Here is a 23,702-nt window from a genome sequence, read left to right as displayed (position 1 = left end):
ATACTATTTGGGGATTGTGTCATCACCAATAAAATGTATATTCTGAACTGTATAAACTAAGAAGTTCTTCATATTTTTAAAATAAAAGAATATTTTAAAAATATATTCTAAAAGCCCAACATTGCAACTATGATTAAAATACAGCAGCTAGAAAATTATTCTCATATAAAAATTACTTATAAAATTACTCTCACATGAAAGACTATTTTTCAACATAAACTTTTATCTTCATTTGCCAACCAAATATGTTGTACCCACCTGTTCTATGTGTGTTTGGGGTTATGATTTATAAACATATGATTGTCTCAATAACTGGTCTGCTTTGATAACATCATCCATGAAAAATACTTACCAGAGTGTTAATACAGATAGAGTTGAGAACACATGCTCCGTTTTGACACTCATCAATGTCAGTGCAGACCTAGTACAGGAAAGTTTAAAGACATACTCCATTTAAGCAGAAGTGCAAATAAATTTTGCTTTGATATCTTTGGGTGAAGACATGGGATTTCAGGTAAAATGGTAACAGGAGCGTCGCTTTAGCCACCTCCCTGTGTTTGTACCAATCTGAACTTGACCTAATTTCAAGTGATAGTTGCCGCCTTGGGATTTAAGGTTGTTCAGAAAACACAACTGGTATGATTCATCTGTTCCTGCAACCTTTTTACTCAGGAAAGGACTTCTATATCCTGTTTGGTACTAGATGTACTTCTGCATGAGGATTTCTAGCTTTCTTCAATTCTGGAAAATTCTCAGCTTCCCTCTGCTCCTACTCTTTCAATTCTTTCTTTGGAACTACCAATATAAGCCAATATTGGACTTTCTCATTAATTTCTCCTTTTGACTCTTAACCTCTTGTTCATATTTTCACATCTTTATTTTTCTGTGCTGCATCCTGGATGATTTCCTTAGATGCACCTTCCATTCTATATATTCTCTGCTAGCTGTCTTGCCCACCTATTGAGTTTTTAATGTCAATGATTACATTTTTCACTGAGTAAGTTTAACCTGTTTTTCAAGGTTGCCTTTTATTTTTCACACTGCCCTATTTTTTTTTCTTTTTTTTTTTTTTAATTTTTTTTTAACGTTTATTTATTTTTGAGACAGAAAGAGACAGAGCATGAACAGGGGAGGGGCAGAGAGAGAGGGAGACACAGAATCTGAAATGGGCTCCAGGTTCTGAGCTGTCAGCACAGAGCCCGACGCGGGGCTTGAACCCACAGACCGTGAGATCATGACCTGAGCCGAAGTCGGACGCTTAACCGACTGAGCCACCCAGGCGCCCCAACACTGCCCTACTTTTAAATTATGATATCTATTCCTTCCTTGGCCTCTTTATCCTTTTGAACTGTTTTATATTTATTATGTATCCTCAGGGTAGCTTAAATCACCATTCACATAAATCACCATTTTTGTTTATGAACAAAATGTTTATGAACAACATACCTTTAGCGCCCTGTTTTTGCATGTTCTACTGGCACTGGGTTTCAGAGTCTCTGTTATGACTTTGACATTAGCCAGGGCCCTAGGGATTTTACTGCACCAGGGCTAATTTTTATGTTAATTTTCTGGCTTGTATTTCCATGTGGTATTAGTAACATAGATTTGAAGCTCATAACGGTATACGGCACAAACCTGGAGCTCTGACTTGTTGTGGGAAATATTCCTTTTTGTCAACCATGTCCCAAAGATGACATGAAGTTTCCTTGTTGATTTTGGGGGCTAGTAGTTTTCTCATCTCCTCATAATGCATGGGTAGGGTTCATGGCTTTATGAAGGCATGGTAGGTCTTTCTAAAGGTCCAGGACTACATCTGCTATACCTACACAGGTGCTAAAACCCCTGATTCCCACTCCTAGGACTGATACCCAGCTCCTACCTCCCATAAGCATTAATTTGTTAAGTTTTAGCAAGGTGGCTCCTTCTACTTCAGTTGAGTCTACCATATTACTGGAAATCCACTGGGCACTGCTTCTTACTCTCTTACACAAAGCACTATTTCATTTCGTCTATTTTCCTTGGTTTAGTCTTGGAGATTTTTGTCTTTAGAGGAGAGGATGAAAAACTTTGGGTCATTACTCTAATGGTTTCTTGTCACTCGTATATGTCCAGCTTGCCTCCTTTTTCTAGTCTTAAAAAATGATGCCCTCTAGAATCCTTTGATAGGCAGCTAGGAAATAATGAACCCTTGCCCTTCTTCAAACCTAATAATTTCCCTAAGGTAGTAAAATATATTTATAGACCAAGCACTTTTAAGGGCTGAAGACATCAAAAAGAATTTCACAGTCAGTCAGTTAAATAATGGCCAGGATATAGTAGAACATTTGGAAATAAATGGAGACTGTCACAAAGTGCTCAAGTGCTTTATGGCAGTTTATAGCTTATATAAGAAGAAGGGGGGTTTCCTCAGGGGATTATTTCTACTCTTGAAATCCTCTCATCTCTAAAACAGCTTCTTATCAGCAACAATGACTCTATAAAAGTGACCTAATTTTTCAAAGCTTTTATTTGCTTCCTTGATTCTCAAGTTATTCTGCAGGACAAAACGTTCAATGGCTAACAGAATAAGTCTGACATCATACCACATATTTAGTATTACCCCACTCATTGTTTTCCTAGTGATACTCTATTATCCTGATTTGATAGTTTCCTCCCTACTAGATATTATGAACATCTATACTCAGAAATGAGTTGGAAAACTTCCCTATTTGTCCTTTGTGCACCATGACATTCCACATGGCATTGGCTGTTCAAGGAGGTAAAGGGTTATAATGAAAGAGGTGAGAACAAACCCAAGGTTTTCTGTTGGTAATTAAGATAAAAAATGAGTAGAAAGACCGTAACTTCAGCCCACCTGCTTGTTTGACTTGGCAAAACTGATCCCAACACCCTGCACCATGGGCCCTGTGAAGCCCATGGGGCACGCATCACATCTGAAGCCGGGAGCCAAGTTCACACAGCGCACACCTGGGTAGCAGGGATGGTATTTGCACTGGAAACAAAAAAACCCAAAGTCTTTAGCCACATGGAGAAAACACACACTCTCATTCATCTATTTGTACATGCTTATCTACTTAACTGTCCATTTCTTGGTGACCAAGATGGTAAAAGGATATAAAGGCTTCTAATTTCATAGTTATAGACGGAATCTCAGACACACACAGTATAAGGCTGACTTCTAGTGGGCTTTGCTGTATTACAAATAACGGCATGGCCAAGTGGAAAAGGTCCTTAACGATAATCAGTCTACCTCCCAGTGTAAATTCTCTGATATTCTACCTTGTAATTTAAAATCACCATGGAAGGACAGTGTTCCTGGACTGCCTGTCAGGTGGCTGTTAGGTGAATCCAAATGCATTACTAAACCAAATTCTCAAATGAAAAAAATCTCAAGAAGACAAGGCCAGGGTAGCTGTTGCTTTTTTCAACAAGATGTGATCTATTAGGGTCTGTGCCTGCCTTCATGCCCTATAGAGTCCACGGATGTTCCAAGGCTCTTGGTAGTCTAGGAGATTGGTTCTGATTTTTTTTTTAACCGCTTCAACTAATGTAAAAAACATGACCACTTCCTGCCCTTTCAAAAGGAGGAAAATTCCAGCTCACAGATAAAAACCAGATGCAGTTCTGTGAAACATGTACAGACGTCTCTCCAAGTGAGGGATTACTACAGACCATCTTAATTGCTTACTACCTGGGAAAGTAATCAGCTGAGTGCTACCATGAGCCTGAAGGAGCTGTGTGTGTGTGTGTGTGTGTGTGTGTGTGTGTGTGCGCGCGCGCACACACACCTAACCTCTTTGCAGGCACCGTTCTTTCTCCTTCTAGTCCTCCTCTGGCTTGGTGGGAGGGGAAAGGCATATTCTGGTGGCGGCCTTGCTACCTACTGTGAACACTGCTTTGGGACTGGACTAAAGACTGGCTAACCACAGTCTTGAAACAATCTCCTTTAGAGGCTTTTGCAAGCCGGCCAAACAGCCTGTGTTTGCTGTATGTCCTTCTGGCTCCATCCCTCAGCACTTTTGGTTACTCACAGGTTATAGGATCTCCTCAACAGGCTTTGCTGGTCTGAGATTCCCCTCTGCACATCTAACCTGAAGAAGTTAGTTGCAACCCCTGAAATATACCCTCACACAGATATTCCCCCTCCCGTGTTTGCAGAAGTGTAGAAAAATCCAAACTGTAACAATGACTACATGAGAGAAATAATCGATGCTGGGGTACAAATCTCAGCATTATAGTGACATGGCCCAGCAGAACAGCCGGGAACACAGAGAGGAGATATTACAAACAGAGCCACAATCAGGTGTCATGCCTCCTTCATCCTGCTGCTCATGGTCTTGTGCTCGCTAAGGATTCACGAGGGAGAGTATTTATGTCACCTGGAGAACAGCCCATGTCATCCCAGCATCATCAACCTGGCTTCCTTTTCCATAAGCTGTAGGGTGTACAAGATACTTAGGGAGCCCCTGTCCCGGGGAAGCTGAACTTTTACCTCATCAATATCAGAACAGGTGATCCCATTTCCTGTGTAGCCCTCAGGGCAGGGCCCACACTGAAAGCCATCTCTGGTGTCAGTACATCGGACGCCGCGGAAACAGGAGTTAGAATCACAGCGGCGCACTGGGGGTGTCGAGGATGTCATGGGCGCTGGGGATGCAGGGGGCACCAGCGTGTTTGGGGTTGGAGACTGAAAGCTCAGTGGACCTAGAGGAAAACCAATAATCCGCAGACTTTTTGACCACCAGAAAAATGTAGCTGATTCAAAATGCTATTTGATTTTCCAATGAACTTCCCTTCCCTCCAACTCTGTGCCAAACCTCCAGAAACCATAGTCGGTGTAGCCTCACTCCATGGCCCTTCATCAATCCTCACCTGCTCGTCCAACTCAGGATGAAGCAGTTACTAGAACAGCACTTACCGCAAGCCTGGCACTCAGCTATGGTATTTCGCAAAAATGATGTTTCCTTGACCTTTAGAAATGGGAAGGGAAAAACAGGATGGAAAAGGAGTATCTGATATAGAATCCAGGAATGAAAGAATCCATGTGTAGCAATCTAGTAAACACTTCTTAAGGTAGTGCTAATGTAGCCTTTGATGGCTCCAAGGAGAGCCATCACATACCTGTCCCCCACTTCCAGAGCCCTTCGAACAGACCTCTGGGGTAGTGGGCCACATGGGGCCACCTGAGGTCTGCCTCCAGGTCCATCTCCCTGCCCCTGCTGCCTCAGCAGCTCCACTAGCTCGTATGATGAGCTTCTTTGACAGGACTAGGGATTTTCCATGCTGTGGCCTTGTTACCTGCTGTCTCAGAAGATCCTTCACCTCTCCCAGGAGCTGGTTGAGTTGGGTCATTTGCCCCAAGAACTGCCGATTAAAGTCTCCTGTAGCAATAGCAAAAGGCAAGGAGCATTCAGCCACTAACAGACATTTCTACCATGGCTCAAAAGCAAATGGTTTCCCAGAGAATCATCATGACAAAAACCCGAGGAGAGGAATTTAACTTGGGGTAATTCATCTAATTCACCTAAAAAAAAATGATAATGATGCCATTGGCTGTTAGCCCAAATTCATGAGTTATAAAAATAAAAGCACAATGGAAATATTTCTTGTCCCGCTCTTTGGCACAAGAGCCTGATTTCTGTAGACACATCCTGTACCTGTGCTCTACTGAAGTTCACCTTTCAGTGATGGGAGCCAGCCCACTTGGGGGCTCAGGGTTTATCTGTACTGATGAAGGTGTGCAAATTGCCCAAGAGCCCATACCTGTGCTTGTGGTGGCCAGTGGCTCACTCTGCTGTAGGAAGCAGTCTTGCAGGCTGGCCACCTGGAACAGTGAGCCCCTCACCACCAGCTTCAGCTCTTCCAAGGAATCCTGGAAGAAATCACATTCATACCACACATTGCTGACACTGTTAAAAAACCAATGTGCTTGCATACTCACATAATTTTCATAACAGAGTTAGTAGCCCTGTATACTTAGACTCTGACAGCTTGCATAATTTTGTGGGTTTGATTTTTCCTAAAACCTGCCAGCCCTATCCTTCTGACTGAAGCAAATATGGAAGTAGCCAATAACCTAGGAAAATGCTGGCATCCAACTTGGCCTGAGGGTTCATCAAGGTGTCTCTGAGAAGAGGAAAGGCTTTTGCTTTCATGGTAAACAAGCTATTTTGTGGCAGACACCTCTTAAGAATTGTCTGGAATTTAGTTATGGAGTTTAGACTGTAATAAATAAGACACTGATCTCAATTTTAAACGCTATTGCTTTTAGGATGTCTCGGCTCCAGGTTTTAGCAAAGACCCTGATTTCCTTGGGCTAGGAGAATGAATAAACAGTATACTCTCTTGATTATCAGGTAGTTGGAATCATACTTTCACATTATTGGTTGATATCAATCATTCTAGTCACAAAGTCAATTTCCTCACCTCTTTATTTTATAATTTTTAATCTACTCATTATTGTATACTTGTGACAGAAAAAGTTTATGTTAACTGCCAGTGTAAAGTTATCATCCTTATTTTATTATTATTTTTTAAATTTACATCCAAATTAGTTAGCATGTAGTGCAACAATGATTTCAGGAGTAGATTCCTTAATGCCCCTTGGCCATTTAGCCCACCCCCCTCCCACAACCCCTCCTGTAACCCTCAGTTTGTTCTCCATATTTATGAGTCTCTTCTGTTTTGTCCCCCTCCCTGTTTTTATATTATTTTTGTTTCCCTTCCCTTATGTTCATCTGTTTTGTCTCTTCAAGTCCTCATATGAGTGAAGTCATATGATATTTGTCTTTCTCTAATTTCACGTAGCATAATACCCTCCAGTTCCATCCACATAGTTGCAAATGGCAAGATTTCATTCTTTTTGATTGCTGAGTAATATTCTATTGTATATATATATATCACATCTTCTTTATCCATTCATCCATCGATGGACATTTGGGCTCTTTCCATACTTTGGCTATTGCTGATAGTGCTGCTATAAACATGGGGGTGTATGTGTCCCTTCGAAACAGCACACCTGTATCCCGTGGATAAATGCCTAGTAGTGCAATTGCTGGGTCATAGGGTAGTTCTATTTTTAGTCTTTTGAGGAACCTCCATACTGTTTTCCAGAGTGGCTGTACAAGCTTGCATTCCCATATCATCCTTATTTTAAAAATGAGGATGTTCTTCCAATGGAAAAAAGACAGTCTCTTTAACAAATGGTGCTGGGAGAACTGGACAGCAACATGCAGAAGGTTGAAACTAGACCACTTTCTCACACCATTCACAAAAATAAACTCAAAATGGATAAAGGACCTGAATGTGAGACAGGAAACCATCAAAACCCTAGAGGAGAAAGCAGGAAAAGACCTCTCCGACCTCAGCCGTAGCAATTTCTTACTCGACACATCCCCAAAGGCAAGGGAATTAAAAGCAAAAGTGAATTACTGGGACCTTATGAAGATAAAAAGCTTCTGCACAGCAAAGGAAACAACCAACAAAACTAAAAGGCAGCCAACGGAATGGGAAAAGATATTTGCAAATGACATATCGGACAAAGGGCTAGTATCCAAAATCTATAAAGAGCTCACCAAACTCCACACCCGAAAAACAAATAACCCAGTGAAGAAATGGGCAGAAAACATGAATAGATACTTCTCTAAAGAAGACATCCGGATGGCCAACAGGCACATGAAAAGATGTTCAACGTCGCTCCTTATCAGGGAAATACAAATCAAAACCACACTCAGATATCACCTCACGCCAGTCAGAGTGGCCAAAATGAACAAATCAGGAGACTATAGATGCTGGAGAGGATGTGGAGAAACGGGAACCCTCTTGCACTGTTGGTGGGAATGCAAATTGGTGCAGCCACTCTGGAAAGCAGTGTGGAGGTTCCTCAGAAAATTAAAAATAGACCTACCCTATGACCCAGCAATAGCACTGCTAGGAATTTACCCAAGGGATACAGGAGTACTGATGCATAGGGGCACTTGTACCCCAATGTTTATAGCAGCACTCTCAACAATAGCCAAATTATGGAAAGAGCCTAAATGTCCATCAACTGATGAATGGATAAAGAAATTACGTGGCAATGAGAAAGAATGAAATATGGCCCTTTGTAGCAACATGGATGGAACTGGAGAGTGTGATGCTAAGTGAAATAAGCCATACAGAGAAAGACAGATACCATATGGTTTCACTCTTATGTGGATCCTGAGAAACTTAACAGAAACCCATGGGGGAGGGGAAGGAAAACAAAAAAAAAAAAAAAAAAAGAGGTTAGAGTGGGAGAGAGCCAAAGCATAAGAGACTGTTAAAAACTGAGAACAAACTGAGGGTTGATGGGGGGTGGGAGGGAGGGCAGGGTGGGTGATGGGTATTGAGGAGGGCACCTTTTGGGATGAGCACTGGGTGTTGTATGGAAACCAATTTGACAATAAATTTCATATATTAAAAAAAAATGAGGATGTTCATATGTGAAATTTAAGACACAAAACAGATGAACATATAGGACAGTGGGAGAGAGCAGAGAGGAAAGCAAATCACAAGAGACTCTTAACAACAGAGAACTGAGGATTGATGGAGGGAGGTGGGTGGGGATGGGCTAGATGGACGATGGGTATTGAGGAGGGCACTTGCGATAATGAGCACTGGGTGATGTATGTAAGGGATGAATCACTGAATTCTACTCCTGAAACCAATACTGCACTGTATGTTGATTAAAATTTAAATTAAAAAATATGTAAGTAATAAAGAAATAAAACAAGGACACTAAGTATTTTCAGAGTAGTTCTGTTTTCTAATTTTGCTAAGTTAATACGCAACACATGCTATATAACAGATATTGTTTTGGACATCAGGCTATAAGCTCTATGGAGGCAGGGCCATGACTGTTTTGCCCACAATGCTTTCCTTAACGCCTAGAATATGCCTATTTGTTAGCTGACTGAATAAATAAGAAGGTGACTATGAAGACAGAATACTGTAGTCTTTGATAGTCTAAGGATTTAGAACTTTTGGAAAAATTCCAATGAGTTTAGTTTCTGATGACCTTGACATGGCTGACTCCTGGCTTTTAGAAATTGACTTATTTAGTGGTACACACTAAATTCTGAAATGGTCAGTGACACAATTTGTGACTGTCATTCTGATTATTTGGGCTACTTTGGGGATTCAGAAATAAAGTTTTGCATATCTCTCTATTCACTATTTTTTTCTCTACATAAAAATCTATACTAAGTCTATTTGTGTTTTTCTCTTTTTCTGCAAAAACAAAAGAACCCTTGCATTTTAGCTTTCTTGAAGTTTCTGCTTGAAAATGCTTCCTATTCTCCAAACACAAAATTCCAGTATCAGATTCATTGTTTTTATATTATTATGTAAAACTTCTCAGCATTCCTAGTTGTAATGGAAATTATTGCTTATACCCAGTCTCTTTGTACAAAGGGATCAGAGCAGCTTGTAACTAAAGCACATACAATAAAATAAAGTAGAAATGGAAATGAAGATTGAGACACAGAAGATAACATTATGGGCCGTAACAGATGAACACAGTTACTGATTTTGGCATTGACTTCTACATCAATGGAAGGTAAAATTCAAGAACTGTGACCAGTTATAATACATGGGAAGGACAAAGAATGCTAGTTCTTTATAGGAAACACATTATTTCCTGGCACAAAAATTTAAAAGCAATATATGTGGCAATTTCTAGGGGAGGTGCCATGATATAATAAAAAATACCATCAACATATCATAAAACAGAAAAGGGGTGAAGAGACTTTTAAGGCCTCATGGAGCTAAGTTGGCAGTAAGGTCTTTTTTGCTAGGATTGCTCTAATAAGACACATGAAAAATGTTGTTCCTAGTGCTTGGAGTTTCCAATCATTCTTTTTCGCTTTCATTAAAAACAGTAAAATTATAGAAAAATTTAAAATAGATCATCCTATTGCTCTAAGATTTTGTTTTTGTTTTACGTAATCTCTAGGCCCAATGTGGAGGTCAAACTCAGGAACCCACAATCAAGAGCCGCATGTTCTACCAACTGAGCCAGTCAGGGGCCCCTCTAAGATTGTTCTTTAAATTTTTGCTTTTCCTTTCCAACTTCAGAGGCTCTCAATTTTAGCTTCTGATTAGAATCAGTATTATTATTATTATTTAAAAAAAATTTTTTTTAAGGTTTATTTATTTTTGAGACAGAGAGAGACAGAGCATGAACAGGGGAGGAGCAGAGAGAGAGGGAGACACAGAATCTGAAATGGGCTCCAGGCTCTGAGCTGTCAGCACAGAGCCCGACGCAGAGCTCGAACTCACGGACCGTGAGATCATGACCTGAGCCGAAGTTGGATGCTTAACCGACCAAGCCACCCAGGCACCCCTAGAATCAGTATTATTAAAAATACTTAGGCCTAGGCACCACCTCTACAGAATTTAATTCAATTTGCCTTGAGCCTAGGCCCTCTTTCAATAGGTTTTTAAGTTCTACAGGTAATGCTAATTATGCATCCAGAATGAGACCCACACATGACCTCAGCATACTCCTCTGCATTCCCTGAGCCTGGGCTCTTTCCACTTTGGAGAATGGCTTATGGGTTTCTACCTGTGCCTTCCTCTGGAAGGTCCTTAATTCAATGGACTCAGGACTCTGGGAAGAGCCGGAAAAGGCTCTGGGGAGATTGTGAACAGAATCCACTTGGGTGCAATCCATGTAGAGCTCTACAGAGCCAGTCCCTCGCCGCAAGTTGGTGAGTCTCAGGAGGACCCTGTGCCGCCTGCCATCAGCCAGATGCAGGTTGTTGAAAACCACCAAATGAATCCTCCCATCGTTCTTCAGGTAACGGAGTACAGCTGGAACCAAGCACATATCAACCAAGGATGAGAAAAGGATGAGAAAGGGCAAGTCTCTGGTAAACAGCCTGTAGGTCACAAGGCTGGGTTACTAGAAAGAATGCAAGCAAGTTGGAACCATAAATATTCAACACATTGTGTGCCAGGCATTATTCTAGACACTTGTAACCCACTCTGTTGTTGAGGATGCTTTGTGCTCATGGAAAGACAGACACTAAGTAGCACATCTGAAAACAAACAATTTCAGACAGTGATAAGTACAATAAGCAAGCAGAATCCATCAAAAGTCAATTGAAATCCAAATAAGCTCCTGAACGCATAAATCCATTAATTCACCAATTCATTTATTAAGCACTACAATGGAGCTGGGTGCCGCCCTTAGTTGCTTTCAACACTTAATTTCTATTCACTGCAACCCTATCAAAGTGGAATAACTCCAGATGACAAAAGTGAACGTCAGGTAAGTGAAGGAACTTACACAAGGACACCTAAGTGGTAAGACTAGAATTTGAAACTGAGAGGAGGGCACCTGTTGGGATGAGCACTGGGTGTTGTATGGAAGCCAATTTGACAATAAATTTCATATGTTGAAAAAAAAAAGTAAAAAAAAAAAAAGAAACTGAGCGGTTTATTTCATGACTAAAGGAATGCGAACTATGGCTAGGCCTTTGTAAACATATATTGAATGGAGTATTATCTGTCATACTGTCCCTCTGCAACCCATCTTCAATTTAACAATGCTCAGAAAACCTAAGGTATCCATGGTGGCAAAAGAAGGACTAAGAAGAAGATCTACTATCTTCTTTTCTGTTCGATTTTTTCTTTTTTTATGTAGGTAGCTAACTATTCACATATATCCTTAAGCTCAAGCATTTCCACTTCTTGTTAAATAAAAATTCTTACAAACTTTAAGATTCTGGTTTTCTGTCTTGCTTTTTACTCCATTACTTTCTTGAATTTATTGAGCCCTGAGCTGAAATCTGTTCAGCTGAGCCTTTGGGAGTTAAAGCCCATCGGGTGAGGTTTGCTCTAAGGACCCAAGTTTGGTCTTGGGAGCAAACCGATTTGCTTCTAAGGGCTTAGTGAGTCGACCCAAGAACACCTCCAAATTCATCCATAGGGACCATTGCCAAACTACAGTTCGTTGCCAGAAATAATCATTTCAGGAATATGTAAGAAACATTTGGTACAACATATATGCATAAAAAGAGAGGGTGCGCTAGCTACTTTAATTTTAGTGTAATCATGAAATGGAATACTATGGAATAGGCACACATTAAAAACACAGACAGAGTCCTGGTATTTTGTGGAGTGAGAAACGCGTTGAGTCACAGTATAATTTCGTTCAGAAAAAAATATACAGAAATTTAGAAGGAAATATGTCAACTTTAATACGGTCATTGGTGGGTGCTTGGATGATGTTTTCCTCTTGCTCATCCTCATTGTCTAATTTTTTTCACAAGAAACATGCGTTATAGTATACAAAAAAAAATTAAGAAGAAGTGAATTACGTACATATACCCAGACTGTGCTGCTGTCAAGCTGTATGATTTGTAGCAAGTAACTTGGACTATTTTTCCACAGGTACCTTTTCTGAAGAGTGTAAATGCCAACTTGGTGCCTCCCCGTGGAGTAACCAGCCTGTTGATGTTGTAGTACTGCCAGAAAAAATAGTCACCACTATGAAACTTTCAGGATTTATTTGAAGACTTCCTCCAAATGTATAAGGCTGTCTAGGTGGACATTCCCACCGCTTCTAAAATCTGCCCAGATCTGTTTTTCCATTTGACCATGACTGGAGAGGGCCAGATAGCCTTAGGTTCTGTGATATGCAGAGATGCCAGGAGGAGTAAGGAGATCTTCTCTTAGGCCTATGTGCTCACCACCACTCGCTTACCAAGAGAAAACAATTGGTAAGACCTGGCAGGACAGACTGGCTAAAAGACCTTTCTCTGACTCTAATGCAAAACATAGTATTTTACATATGGTGGTATGAAGAGAAAGAGTGGGAAGGAAGAAAGTAGACATGAGTAGACATTCTCGAGGCATTATAAATATGGGATACGCCAGAATTTTTACCTCTTTATTTAATGTTGTTCAGAATTTAAACAATAACTGCACAGCTGGAAATTGAAGGCATATATGGTACCCAAAAGAGGGAGAAAATTGATCAAAACCTATGGACTAATTCAACTTTTCAGAGCTCATTTCTTTACTGTTTTGAGCAGTTTTACAAATACCTGGAGTTTTACAGGCCAGTGAGAATACCACTTGGGCCACCAAACTTCAATTAGGTCATAGACATGTATACTCAACATCTCCTTATTCTCTTCACACCACAACCTCAGTGCCTCAAATTAACAGTTGAAGAGGATACACACAGTGGCTTAAAACAGATAGCCTTGGTTTTCTTCCTCAAACTGAGATTTCTGTGGAATTCAAAGGAAACATATTTTCATGGGCATCTTGCCTGCTTTTAACAGGCTTTCCAGGGCATGTGGGCCATGATTTATTTTCATAACTGAATCACTAAGTTTAATTTTATAAATAGTACCCAGTGGAGCACTTTACACATAGCAGGTGCACATTAAATGTTGTGAACATGAACTTTCAATGAATAATAAAATGATTGCATGGAAAGCGTTCCATATATAAATTATGAAGTTTAGAGAGGGGCAATTCAATATCTACTGCAGAGAGCAAAACCTACTGTTGTGCTCATGCTGTTATTTAAGGGGATTCTATACTTCTGCCTGGCTTTGTGTTGCAGTGCAGTGCTGAAATGACAAATTCCTCATGCTCCTAGATCTTGTGACAATGGCAAGAGGAAACAAAAGGAAAAGAAGAATCACGGAAACTTCCATCTTCAAAACGTCCGTTAGCAGAAAAATTATCAAGTGCTTTGACATTTACCATTCTTCATATTTGATCCAGTGATTCTCATTTCTCTTATGGCTTCCATTTTTCATTTTTCTTTTTTATTGCAAAGTAAGGAGTTTCAATGCTTCAGTGCTTCAATACTTATTTTATCTTCAGAGCAGTAAGACTACCCCAGAGGGCAGACAGGCACCTGCTCAGGAAACTCACTGTTGTCACATCAGTCACACTGAGTTGAGACACATTCTAAAGCTCTGGCTCTAGGAGCTTGCAGCCTGTGGGGTGGAAGTTTCTCCGACCTTCTCCAGAGACAGCACCGTTGGAGCAGGAGAGGGCAGACATAGTTGCCTCCCTCTCTCCGGCCCCCTTTTCCAGTGTTCACCTTGCCCTATCTTAATGCAACACACATACACACAGTAGAGAGAGCAAAATGGAGCGGAGATACTACAGAGGTAATAACATAATCAGGTCACCCCCTCCAGGAGGGGTGCAAAGACAGTCCCCTGAAGCTGCTAAGAGTGGTCTTCTCCTGGGTCAACCACACCTCTGTCCATCACCACCTCCAGGAACACCGCACTCAGGAAAACAGTCATCGGTACAGCTTTGTTTCTTCAGCTGCGGCACACTGCGTTCTCTTATTCCCTCTTCACTCACCACTAGCTGAAACCAGTTTGGTGATAACTGCCTGAAAACCGCACGTCTTCAAACGGTGTTGCTGTCTCCACTCTGTTCTGTCGCTGGCTTTGTCCACCACATTCCTGCCTCACGTTCCCACCAAAAGCTTCTCTCTGCACAATTTATCTAGACCGACAGCTTGAGCTCCTTAAAGGACTCTTCTGACCAAGTTATTACCTTCTCAAAGCCGCACACAGGCAAGCAACTGAAATCTTTTAATAGCTCCCTAGTGGTTCCTAAATAACATCTAACCTCCTGATCCCAGGACTAGCTGCAACCTTCCCCCTGCCTTCATTACCCAGCCAAGCTGAACAACCCGTATTAGGTTTTCCCTCTGTGTGGAGTGCCCCCTGCTCCATCGCTTTCTTTCCTGATCCATCACGGCTACTCATCTGAAACCAAGATCCAGCTCAAATGCACCCGACTTCCCGAAGTCTTCCTTCTTCCCAATGGCTGGCAGCTGTCTTCATTCCTAGTCCTGTAACACTTTGTCGGGACTTTTCCAGCTGTACTTTTCCAGGACTCAGAGTCCAGTTTTGGCTCAGATACCTAATAGCTATGTGACCCTGGGCCTGTTAATTTTGCTAGGTTCCATTTCTTAAACTATTAAATGCAGCTAAGACGAGTTTTCCTTTCTATCTCTTTTGGTTTTCAGTGGTGGTCAAATAAGAAAATACAAAAACTACCAACTGCTATGCAAATGTAGGTATTAGTGTTATCTATTTGTATTTATTTCTTATCTTCACTACTAGAGCATAAAGTCTGGGGCCAGGATTCTAATTTTTATCAATTTTCTCACATACCATAGCATCTGAAAACACAAAATACAGCTATTTATTGGATGAAAAATAGATAGAGTATTCATGTATCCACTCTGATTTTTTTTTTTAACCCACAATCTCTTAAACAACGTGAGGGGCAGTTTCTACTGGTTTATTTATTTATTTTTTGTTGTTTACAAATCCTTTCCTTCTAAACTTAGCATCTTTGTATCCCAGACAATTTGGGGCTTGATTTTATAGCTCCATTTACATGCCTGGCTACCCTCTTGACACAGAAACCACGTAACTTAGCCTGATTAAATACCATCTCTGCGACTGGCAAAAGATGAAAAAGCAAACCCAAGCAATGAAGATGTGAAATACTGCTTTCTTGGAAAAGAATTTTCAAAGGGTGCTTTTCGGAACAGTGGACTTGGTAGTCAAAAATATTATGATGTACTGAATGTCAGAGCAATGAAGTAGGGCGCCAGCTTTAAAGAACTGGAAATGATAATATTTTGTCTGCCTGGGCAAAAGAGTTCAGAGTGACCTGGCCCGCAGGCAGCAAACTCGTGAAGCCGTAGTCCGGGGCTTTCTGCTTTGCTTGGCAAATGGCTTTGCTCTTTGGCACTTTTCAATATTTGATGAAAGCCATTGCTGTCAACCTTTCCTCTTCTTTTAAAATAATTGCACATTAAAAAAAAAGTCTTCTTGCCATTAATGTCTCTTGTGATGGATATTCTTGTTTGCCTTTGCTTATTTATCTTCATGCCCTATACACTGAGTCTTTGTAACTTTAGTGCTTTGGAAATACATATAAAAGGTAAGCCATCAAATTGCTTTTCCTGAAAGTACCCTGGGTGACTCCCAAGTGGGATGAATGCCGTGTGGAGGTTTTGAAATTTTCTTATAGCAGTTTGAACAAATGTAAAGTACACAGAGTACATGTATATATATACACACACACACACACACCCTGCAAAGAAACCATCCAGTGAAAGGAAGCGCAGTAATTATATTAAACATCTGCAGAGGGCTTGATATTTTGAGAAGTTATGAGATTCCTCAAGTGTGCAACTGTCCGGTAGGTGACAAAAGCTGTTGAGTGCGCACGAAGTCCCAAGGTCATCTTATAGGAGGGAGTTCCAAAGCAATTCCTTAAGCACCCATGGAATCTTCTGGTCTTAGCAGAGCCACAGAATATGAACACTGTAAGTTATCTAGCTCTATATCCCATTTCACAAATCCCTTCAATAAAAGTTTAGCTTCTACCAGCACATTTCCAGGAACAAGGAACTAATTACTTTGTAGGGAAACCCATTTCACTTTTGGATTGCTCTCCAAGATTTTCCTAATACAGAACCAATATCTGTTGTTCCCTCTGACTTCCACCAATGAGTCCTAACTGTGCTCTTCAGAACTATAGACAGATTTAGTCTTATCCTTAATTCAAATGATATTCTTCAAATATTTTAAGGCAACTTTCATCTCTCTCATGTCTTCTATTTGGCTCCTTTATTTCTCCAGATCCTTTAACATTTTTATTTGTGATGTCATAAAAAATGAGGTCCAAAGGGCTGTTGTTTTGGGGACTCTCCTCAAGGTAATCTCTGACTTGAGAGTGTCCTTGTGTCATGTGTCCTGAATGAGTACGGTGGGACTATTAGCTCCTTTAATCCAGCCACATGAATGCATTAATGAAGTCTAAAATTTAAGGAGATTTTTTTTAAATGATGACAGGTGATATGTATTTTTTTTTTAATTTTTATTTTTAGAGAAAGCATGCAAGTGAGGGAGAAGGGTAGAGGAGGAGAATCCCAAGTAGGCTCCTTGCTCAGGGCAGAGCCTGAGATGGGGTTAGATCCCACAACCCTGGTATCATGACCTGAACTGAAATCAAGAGTCAGACACTCAACCAACTCACCCAGGCACCCCTTAAGAAGATTTAAAAAACTGTTGCATTAATGCATCTGCTAATTCATTCATTCATTCATTCAGCAAACATTTCTAAACAACTACTAAGTGTCAGGCACTGTGCTCAACACTAGTTGGTTCTTAATGTTGACTAGGCCTCTGAGGATAGTTCTCCCACAGCCTGTACTTTGGCAATTTACTTTTCACCCCTAGGTGATGGATTTACATTTGTTATTGTTAAATTTCCTATGATTGTGGCATATGTGGCAGACTGGTAGGACCTTGTTAAACTTGATGATGGCATCCAACATGTTCAACGGTCTTCTCTAGCTATGTGCCATTTTCAGACATGATAAAATACTATTTATGCCTTCACCTAAGTCACTGATATGCTGAACGGTTCAATGCCCAAGACAGAGCCTTGTCAAAAACCACTAGATTTGCTGTAAAACAACTTACTAACCCCTAATAGTACTATTTATCTAGCTTATTCTTTTTTATACTCTCCAGAAATGTATAATGAGTGGCTTCAAAAAATTCTTTTCAGATATCAAGATACATTATGCTCACAGCATCTTTTTGATCTCTCAGCTTAGAAACTACTTTAAAAAAAGTTTGGCATGACTTATTTTTAGTGAACTCATTTTCTTTTAAATAATCCCAGCTCTTTCTTTTCCAGGTAATCCCAAGATACAAGAGTAGTAATATAATCCTCCAGGAGTTCGTCCTAAAGTTCACTACTATTCTTTCCATTTTCTATACATGACCATTTTAAAACCAAGCAATTCAAAGGCACCTCATAGGAATACAGTGAAGATCACAAGAGATAATGAGGTTTGAGCCTTTAGAACACTCTTGGGACACTGGATGGGCACATAAATATTATTATTAATGTTTGAGGCACCTCATTGTCCCCCTTCATTACTGGGTTCAAAATTCTAATTTTTTTAGTGGGGGGAGGGGCAGTGGAAGAGGGAGAATCTTAAGCAGACTCCATGGCCAGTGGAGAGCCTGATATGGGGCTCGATTTCAAAAACCATGAGATCACGACCTGAGCTGAAATCAAGAGTTGGACACCTAACCGACTAAGCCACCCAGGTGCCCCCAGAATTCTAGTTTTGAAACTCATCTAGCTCTCTTATACTGTGTTTCTCTTTAGCCCACAGACTTCTCTGTGAACCATTACTCTGAACTATTTGACATGTCCTATCTTAATGCTAAGGAGCTTGACTGCAGTTATTACTGCAAATTCTTGGGGTTCCCTTCATTTCCACAGCACCAAGTTGTTCTTTTAAAAAAAAATTTAATGTTTATTTATCTTTGAGAGACAGATTGTGAGCAGGAGGAGGGCAGAGAGAGAGGGAGACACAAAATCCTAAGCAGGCTCCAGGCTCTGAGCTGTCAGCACAGAGCCCAACATGGGACTTGAACCTATGAACCGTGAGATCATGACCTGAGCCAAAGTCGGACATTAAACTGACCGAGCCACCCAGGCACCCCCTAAGTTGTTCTTCTGTGGCAAACAAAGACTAAAGAAGCAGTTCTTATTGTTTTTTTCTGAAAGGTGAAGGTCTCATCAAGGCAAGCCAAGAGTTCACCAAATCCTCTCTGGAAGACAGTCCCCTAAAAAAACAGAGATCTTTCTCTTCCTCTTCTTTCTACCTATCTTATAGAAGCATATGGAAGAACCTGAAATTTTTATTGAGCTTCATAGTCTATAAAAAGTATACTTATATAATTCAGCTCTTGCAATCAATCAACCCCACTGTAGAGACAGTAAACCAAGGCTAAGCACTTCAGAGACATATTCATGGGGACAGAGCTGTTAAGAGATTTAACTGTGACTCAAACTCAAAATCCTAACTGGAAGGTTGCTTCTATGCCAGATACAAGAAAAATATCAACCAGATCTTCTGTACAGCCAGGTGATTTCTGTAGAACGCTTATTTCTACCAAGATTGCACCACCTGTATTACTAACAATCTGATAGATCATTTATATCAGAAATAGTCCATTTCCCTTATGTCCTCATCCAAATGGTCTTCAAAACTCATTAATGCATTTGAGCCAGAACTATTATGTGCCAGACATTGTATAGTTCCAGAATTTTCACAACAGTATATATCTTCTTTAATAAACAAGGCTACTCTTCACAGCCTCCATTTATTCTATTCACTTTGCTCATGAGCTACTTTATGTACAAGGCACTGTGCTAGAGGCTACAAAAGACACAAAGGTGAGTTCAGGGATGCTCAGTTCCTGCTTTGAGGGAGCTTACAACCTACTGGAGAGAAGAATTCAAGAACAAGGCAAACTAAGATTAGTACCTTCTGTAGAAATCGTAATAAAAGATGTCAGAAAGAATTTGAGAACGGTCTTGCATCTTTATGATTTTGGTATCTGTATATGATGCAGGAAAGGTACCAGTGGGGAGCAAAGGACAAGAGTAAAAGGATAGAAAAGGACAGACAGCATGAGTGGGCCCAGGAAATGGTAACTAGTCCATCTAGCTCAAGCACAGGCTGCATGGAGGGTTGGAAGAAGGGATAAATTGCAAAGGCTGGTTGCGAGATCATGCCACAGAAAGTTCTGACAGCTCAGCAGGGACATCTGTATCTTATTCAGTTTGGAATGGGAAGCTACTAAAGGTTTCTGCCATCCAGCCTAACTCCATCCAAGTTATGCTTATGAACGATAATGAGGCGGCCATGCAAAGGCTGACTTGTAGAAGCAGGGAGCTCATTGGCCAACTTGTGCTTCACATTCTTCACGCAATACACTTCACTTTACTGTAGGAGCTCATCTAGATCCCTAGACAGTGACTGGGGTTCACCTTCAAGGTAGATGATTCTCCTCGACCCTCCAGGTCAGGCCTGCACGGCCACTATCAAATACCTCGACAGGGAGTCACAATCACAACCCCGTCTCTTCCATGGAGCTGATGGACCCAGTCACTTCTCCTTCTTGTTCCAGTCTGAAGGCTACTGCTCCTTCACAGAACCTTCAGATTCACCGTGTTGGCAACTCTCTATACTTTTTTCTATTGCTCCAGTGAAAATTCTCTATGTCAAGTTCGTCCACTCTCCAAACTCTGGTATAAATTCCTCTTTGTTTTCCTTTAATTTTCATTTTCTAACAAAATCCAGAAAGGTGGAGAGGTGTTCATCCAACCTTGGGGTCTTCTCCTCTAACATGGAGATCAGCTGGTGTTTACAGCTGAATCACATGACTGCTGGTTGTTCAAAGGAAGCACTAAAAACACCCTTACCTCTCCATCTTGCTATCTGGTGTTACCTCTGCCCATATAGAATCAACAAAAAGAATCCGTTCTGGGGAATGTGCTGCCTTGTGTTTCCAGGCAACACAGATTTTCCACAATGGGCTCACGCATACTGGACAATTGTGAAATGGAGGGGGGAGATTCAGTGAGGCTGAAAAGCTAGGAGCAGAGTTTTTCACTCCACAGAAGGCCCTTCTGTCACCAAGCTGAGACATGTCACCATGTCCCCAGACTCCCTTCGCTATTTGGGACCTCAACACAGCCCCTGACAGGCCCAAGGTACAGACAGAGAGAACACATATGAGTGGGGAGGGAAGGGGCAGGGGGGTGGTTGGGACTTGACATAAAAGGAATTAAAAACCCATTCCTTCCTGCTTTTAACTCTGTAGTCCTATGAAAGCTAAGAATTAGGAATTTCTGTCAGCTCCTAATATCTGAAAATTAAATGTTCAATCACAATTAGAATCTGATAGAGAGTCTGAAGCACTTGAAGTAAAGCAAAGTGAAATAAATATAACATCTAGCCAGAAGGACCAGTCCCCCCCTTTTTTTATTAAAATCATGAGGCAGCAGGAACACGTATCTGTCACATTCCTCAATAAGCAGGAACAGGTGTTGTCCCCAGGGCATGGGTGGAGGGGAAGGAGATGAAAAAATAGTGACCTGTTTCTTTGAGAATCATTTCTTAGTATTTGTAGTAACTCACTGTGACAATGAAACATTTGACAGCAAAGCAACCAAACAGATGACAGACCTGTGTAAACTGGGATGAAACAGGTGGAAAAGAACGATGTTCATTTAGTTCTAGTGACTGAGGTATGTTCTCTGCATCAAGTCCAGGGAAGTTCTTGCAGAGCTTGGAGTTAGGTCTGCTAAGCCACATACTTCCGAGGGAACAGAAGAATGGTGTGGGTGGCTGTTAGAGGCTGAATGTTTGTGTCCCTTCTCCCCCCCCCCCCCAATTCAGATGTTGAAGCTCTAACCCCTCAGTGTGGTGGTATTAGGCAGTGGGCCTTTGGGAAGTAATTAGGTTTAAATTAGGTCATGAGGGTGGGACCCTCACGATGACATTAGTTTCCTTTTAAGGAAGTCAAGACAGAGAGCTTGCTCTCTTCACTGGCACACACTGAGGAGAGGCCATGGAAGGACATGGCAAGAAGGTGGCAGGACCCAGGCTTTCTCCATGAACAAGAGCTGCTGGCACCTTGATCTTGGACTTCTCAGCCTCCAGTACTGTCAGAAATAAATGTCTCTTGTTTGACCACCTCGTCTATGGTATTTGTTCTAACAGCTTGAACTAAGTCAGTGGCCTAATGGTCCTGGGTCCTGTCCCTTCCCAAACTGGACTCAGAATAACAGGAGGTGGGACAATGTCAAAGGGCATTTTGGCCACAAACAATTCTTCATCCTCTCTCCAAATTATCAACTCATCCTCCCCAGACAGGTCAATGAACAATCAGAAGAATTTTGTATTGAAAACTGACATGAATGTTGGATCAGTATAAAATTGGAGGAGGGAACCATCTCAAGGCAAGAAGATCCCAAAGGTTCAAATAGGAAAAGAAGATTCTTAGGAAAATGATTTCTGCAAATGTGCTTACCTTTGTTTAAGCGTCCCATCACAGTGAATTCAAAATATTTGCTGCCATCAATGGAAGAGTAAAGGCCCAAGATGGTGGATGAACTTTTAGAATGCAGCTTGAAGGTGGAGATCACATAGACCTCATTCAAGGTGGGATCTGTCAGGATTGGCTGCAGAACAGCTGGGTTCAGCCTCTGGCTGGAAGATGGGAGAAGGTCAAAGACTAGGGAGAATGGAGAGAAAGGGATAATCAGTGAAAGAAGTTTGGGACAAACATTTTTTTGAGGGGACACAATTTGACAGTAAGATATAACGTACATGAACACTGTTACCATTTACATTGCTAAACTCACCAGTTCTTCCTTATCATTCTTACAGTGGCTGGACATTTGAACCAGAAAAAATACAGCACAATCATCATCACTAGGTCATGAACTCCCAAGAGAAGACTAAATTTGCAAACCGTAAATCACATTTGGCCCAAGAAGTGGCTCTGAAAAAGCCCACTAGGAAAAGCACTAAAGGCTACAAGGGAGACAGGTGAGAGCATGCAAGTCATTGTTTCTCTTATGTCTCTAAGTAGTAAATGCCTGCCCTAGGGTTCTCATGCACGCCCTGGACCAGAGCTGACTGTAGTTTTCTGGTCAGTGATAAATGATACCAGGCATGCAGCAGAAAGAATGGATGTGGTGGGACACAGTGTGTCAGCAAACAATTTGCTGTCTCTGTGAGACCCAAGTGTTCCCTTTGTGCATATATAGTTCTCCCATATTTCTCTGTTAAAAATCCTGATACATGGGTGCCTGGATGGCTCAGCCAGTAGAGTAGGAGACTCTTGGTGTCAGGGTTGTAAGTTCTAGCCCCAGGTTGGATGCATCTATCTCTATCTTTTCTTTCTTTCTTTCTTTCTTTCTTTCTTTCTTTCTTTCTCTCTTTCTTTTTCTTTCTTTCTCTTTCTTGCTTTCTTTTTCTTTCTATCTATCTATCTAGAGATATAGATACATATACATATTTGTAATATTTTTGAGAGCTTTAAGAGTATACATCCAGAATTATTCAAAAGGCAAAGGCCAAATGGGTAATACTCACTAGAAGTTATTCAGTATTTTTGTTGGTTTATACTAATATTGTTTGAACAATTCCAAAGCCTACAGGAACTTCAGCCTCTAAAGCTGTTTTCTAGATACAATAATCTGGTTATGAAAAGGGTAATAGAATCCATAATTTATAAAAAGCTCTTACAAATTAATAAAATAAGCAATAGAAAAATGGACACAGCAGTCAGAGAAAGATAAGTATCATATGACTTCACTCATATGAGGACTTTAAGACACAGAACAGATGAACATAAGGGAAGGGAAGCCAAAATAATATAAAAACAGGGAGGGGGACAAAACAGAAGAGACACTTAAATATGGAGAACAAACAGAGGGTTACTGGAGGGGTTGTGGGAGGGGGGATGGGCTAAGTGGGTAAGGGACACTAAGGAATATACTCCTGAAATCATCGTTGCACTATATGCTAACTAACTTAGATGTAATTAAAAAAAATAAAAAGAAAAAAAATTTTAAAAACAAGGAAAATGGGCACAGAACATGAAAAAGCAATTTACAGACAATTTACAGAAAAAGAGTTACAATGGCAAATAAGTATTTTGTGTGTGTGTGTGTATACACATTACTGTATCTAGAAAAAAAGGTTTAGAGGCTGAAGTTCCTGCAGGATGTGGTATGTACACACACACACACACACACACACACACACACACACACACACACAC

General features: G+C 40.8%; 1 protein-coding gene across 1 annotated transcript in view; it reads right to left on the bottom strand.

Moving 5' to 3' along the window:
* The window catches only part of THBS4 (thrombospondin 4), a 45,452-nt gene that overhangs the window by 17,078 nt on the left and 4,672 nt on the right, over positions 1 to 23,702 (bottom strand). The window contains exons 2-9 of the mRNA XM_049649713.1: positions 21,942 to 22,145; positions 10,586 to 10,833; positions 5,764 to 5,872; positions 5,299 to 5,381; positions 4,919 to 4,970; positions 4,493 to 4,704; positions 2,855 to 2,992; positions 353 to 421 (exon numbers count right to left, since the gene is read on the bottom strand). Of these exons, the coding sequence (XP_049505670.1) occupies positions 353 to 421; positions 2,855 to 2,992; positions 4,493 to 4,704; positions 4,919 to 4,970; positions 5,299 to 5,381; positions 5,764 to 5,872; positions 10,586 to 10,833; positions 21,942 to 22,145 (1,115 nt within the window). The remainder of the gene's footprint in view (positions 1 to 352; positions 422 to 2,854; positions 2,993 to 4,492; positions 4,705 to 4,918; positions 4,971 to 5,298; positions 5,382 to 5,763; positions 5,873 to 10,585; positions 10,834 to 21,941; positions 22,146 to 23,702) is intronic.

This window comes from Panthera uncia, assembly GCF_023721935.1.
Source record: "Panthera uncia isolate 11264 chromosome A1 unlocalized genomic scaffold, Puncia_PCG_1.0 HiC_scaffold_17, whole genome shotgun sequence".
Taxonomy (NCBI): Eukaryota; Metazoa; Chordata; class Mammalia; order Carnivora; family Felidae; genus Panthera; species Panthera uncia.
Note: the sequence above shows the minus strand (reverse complement) of the source record. Positions and strands in the feature narration are given on the sequence as shown.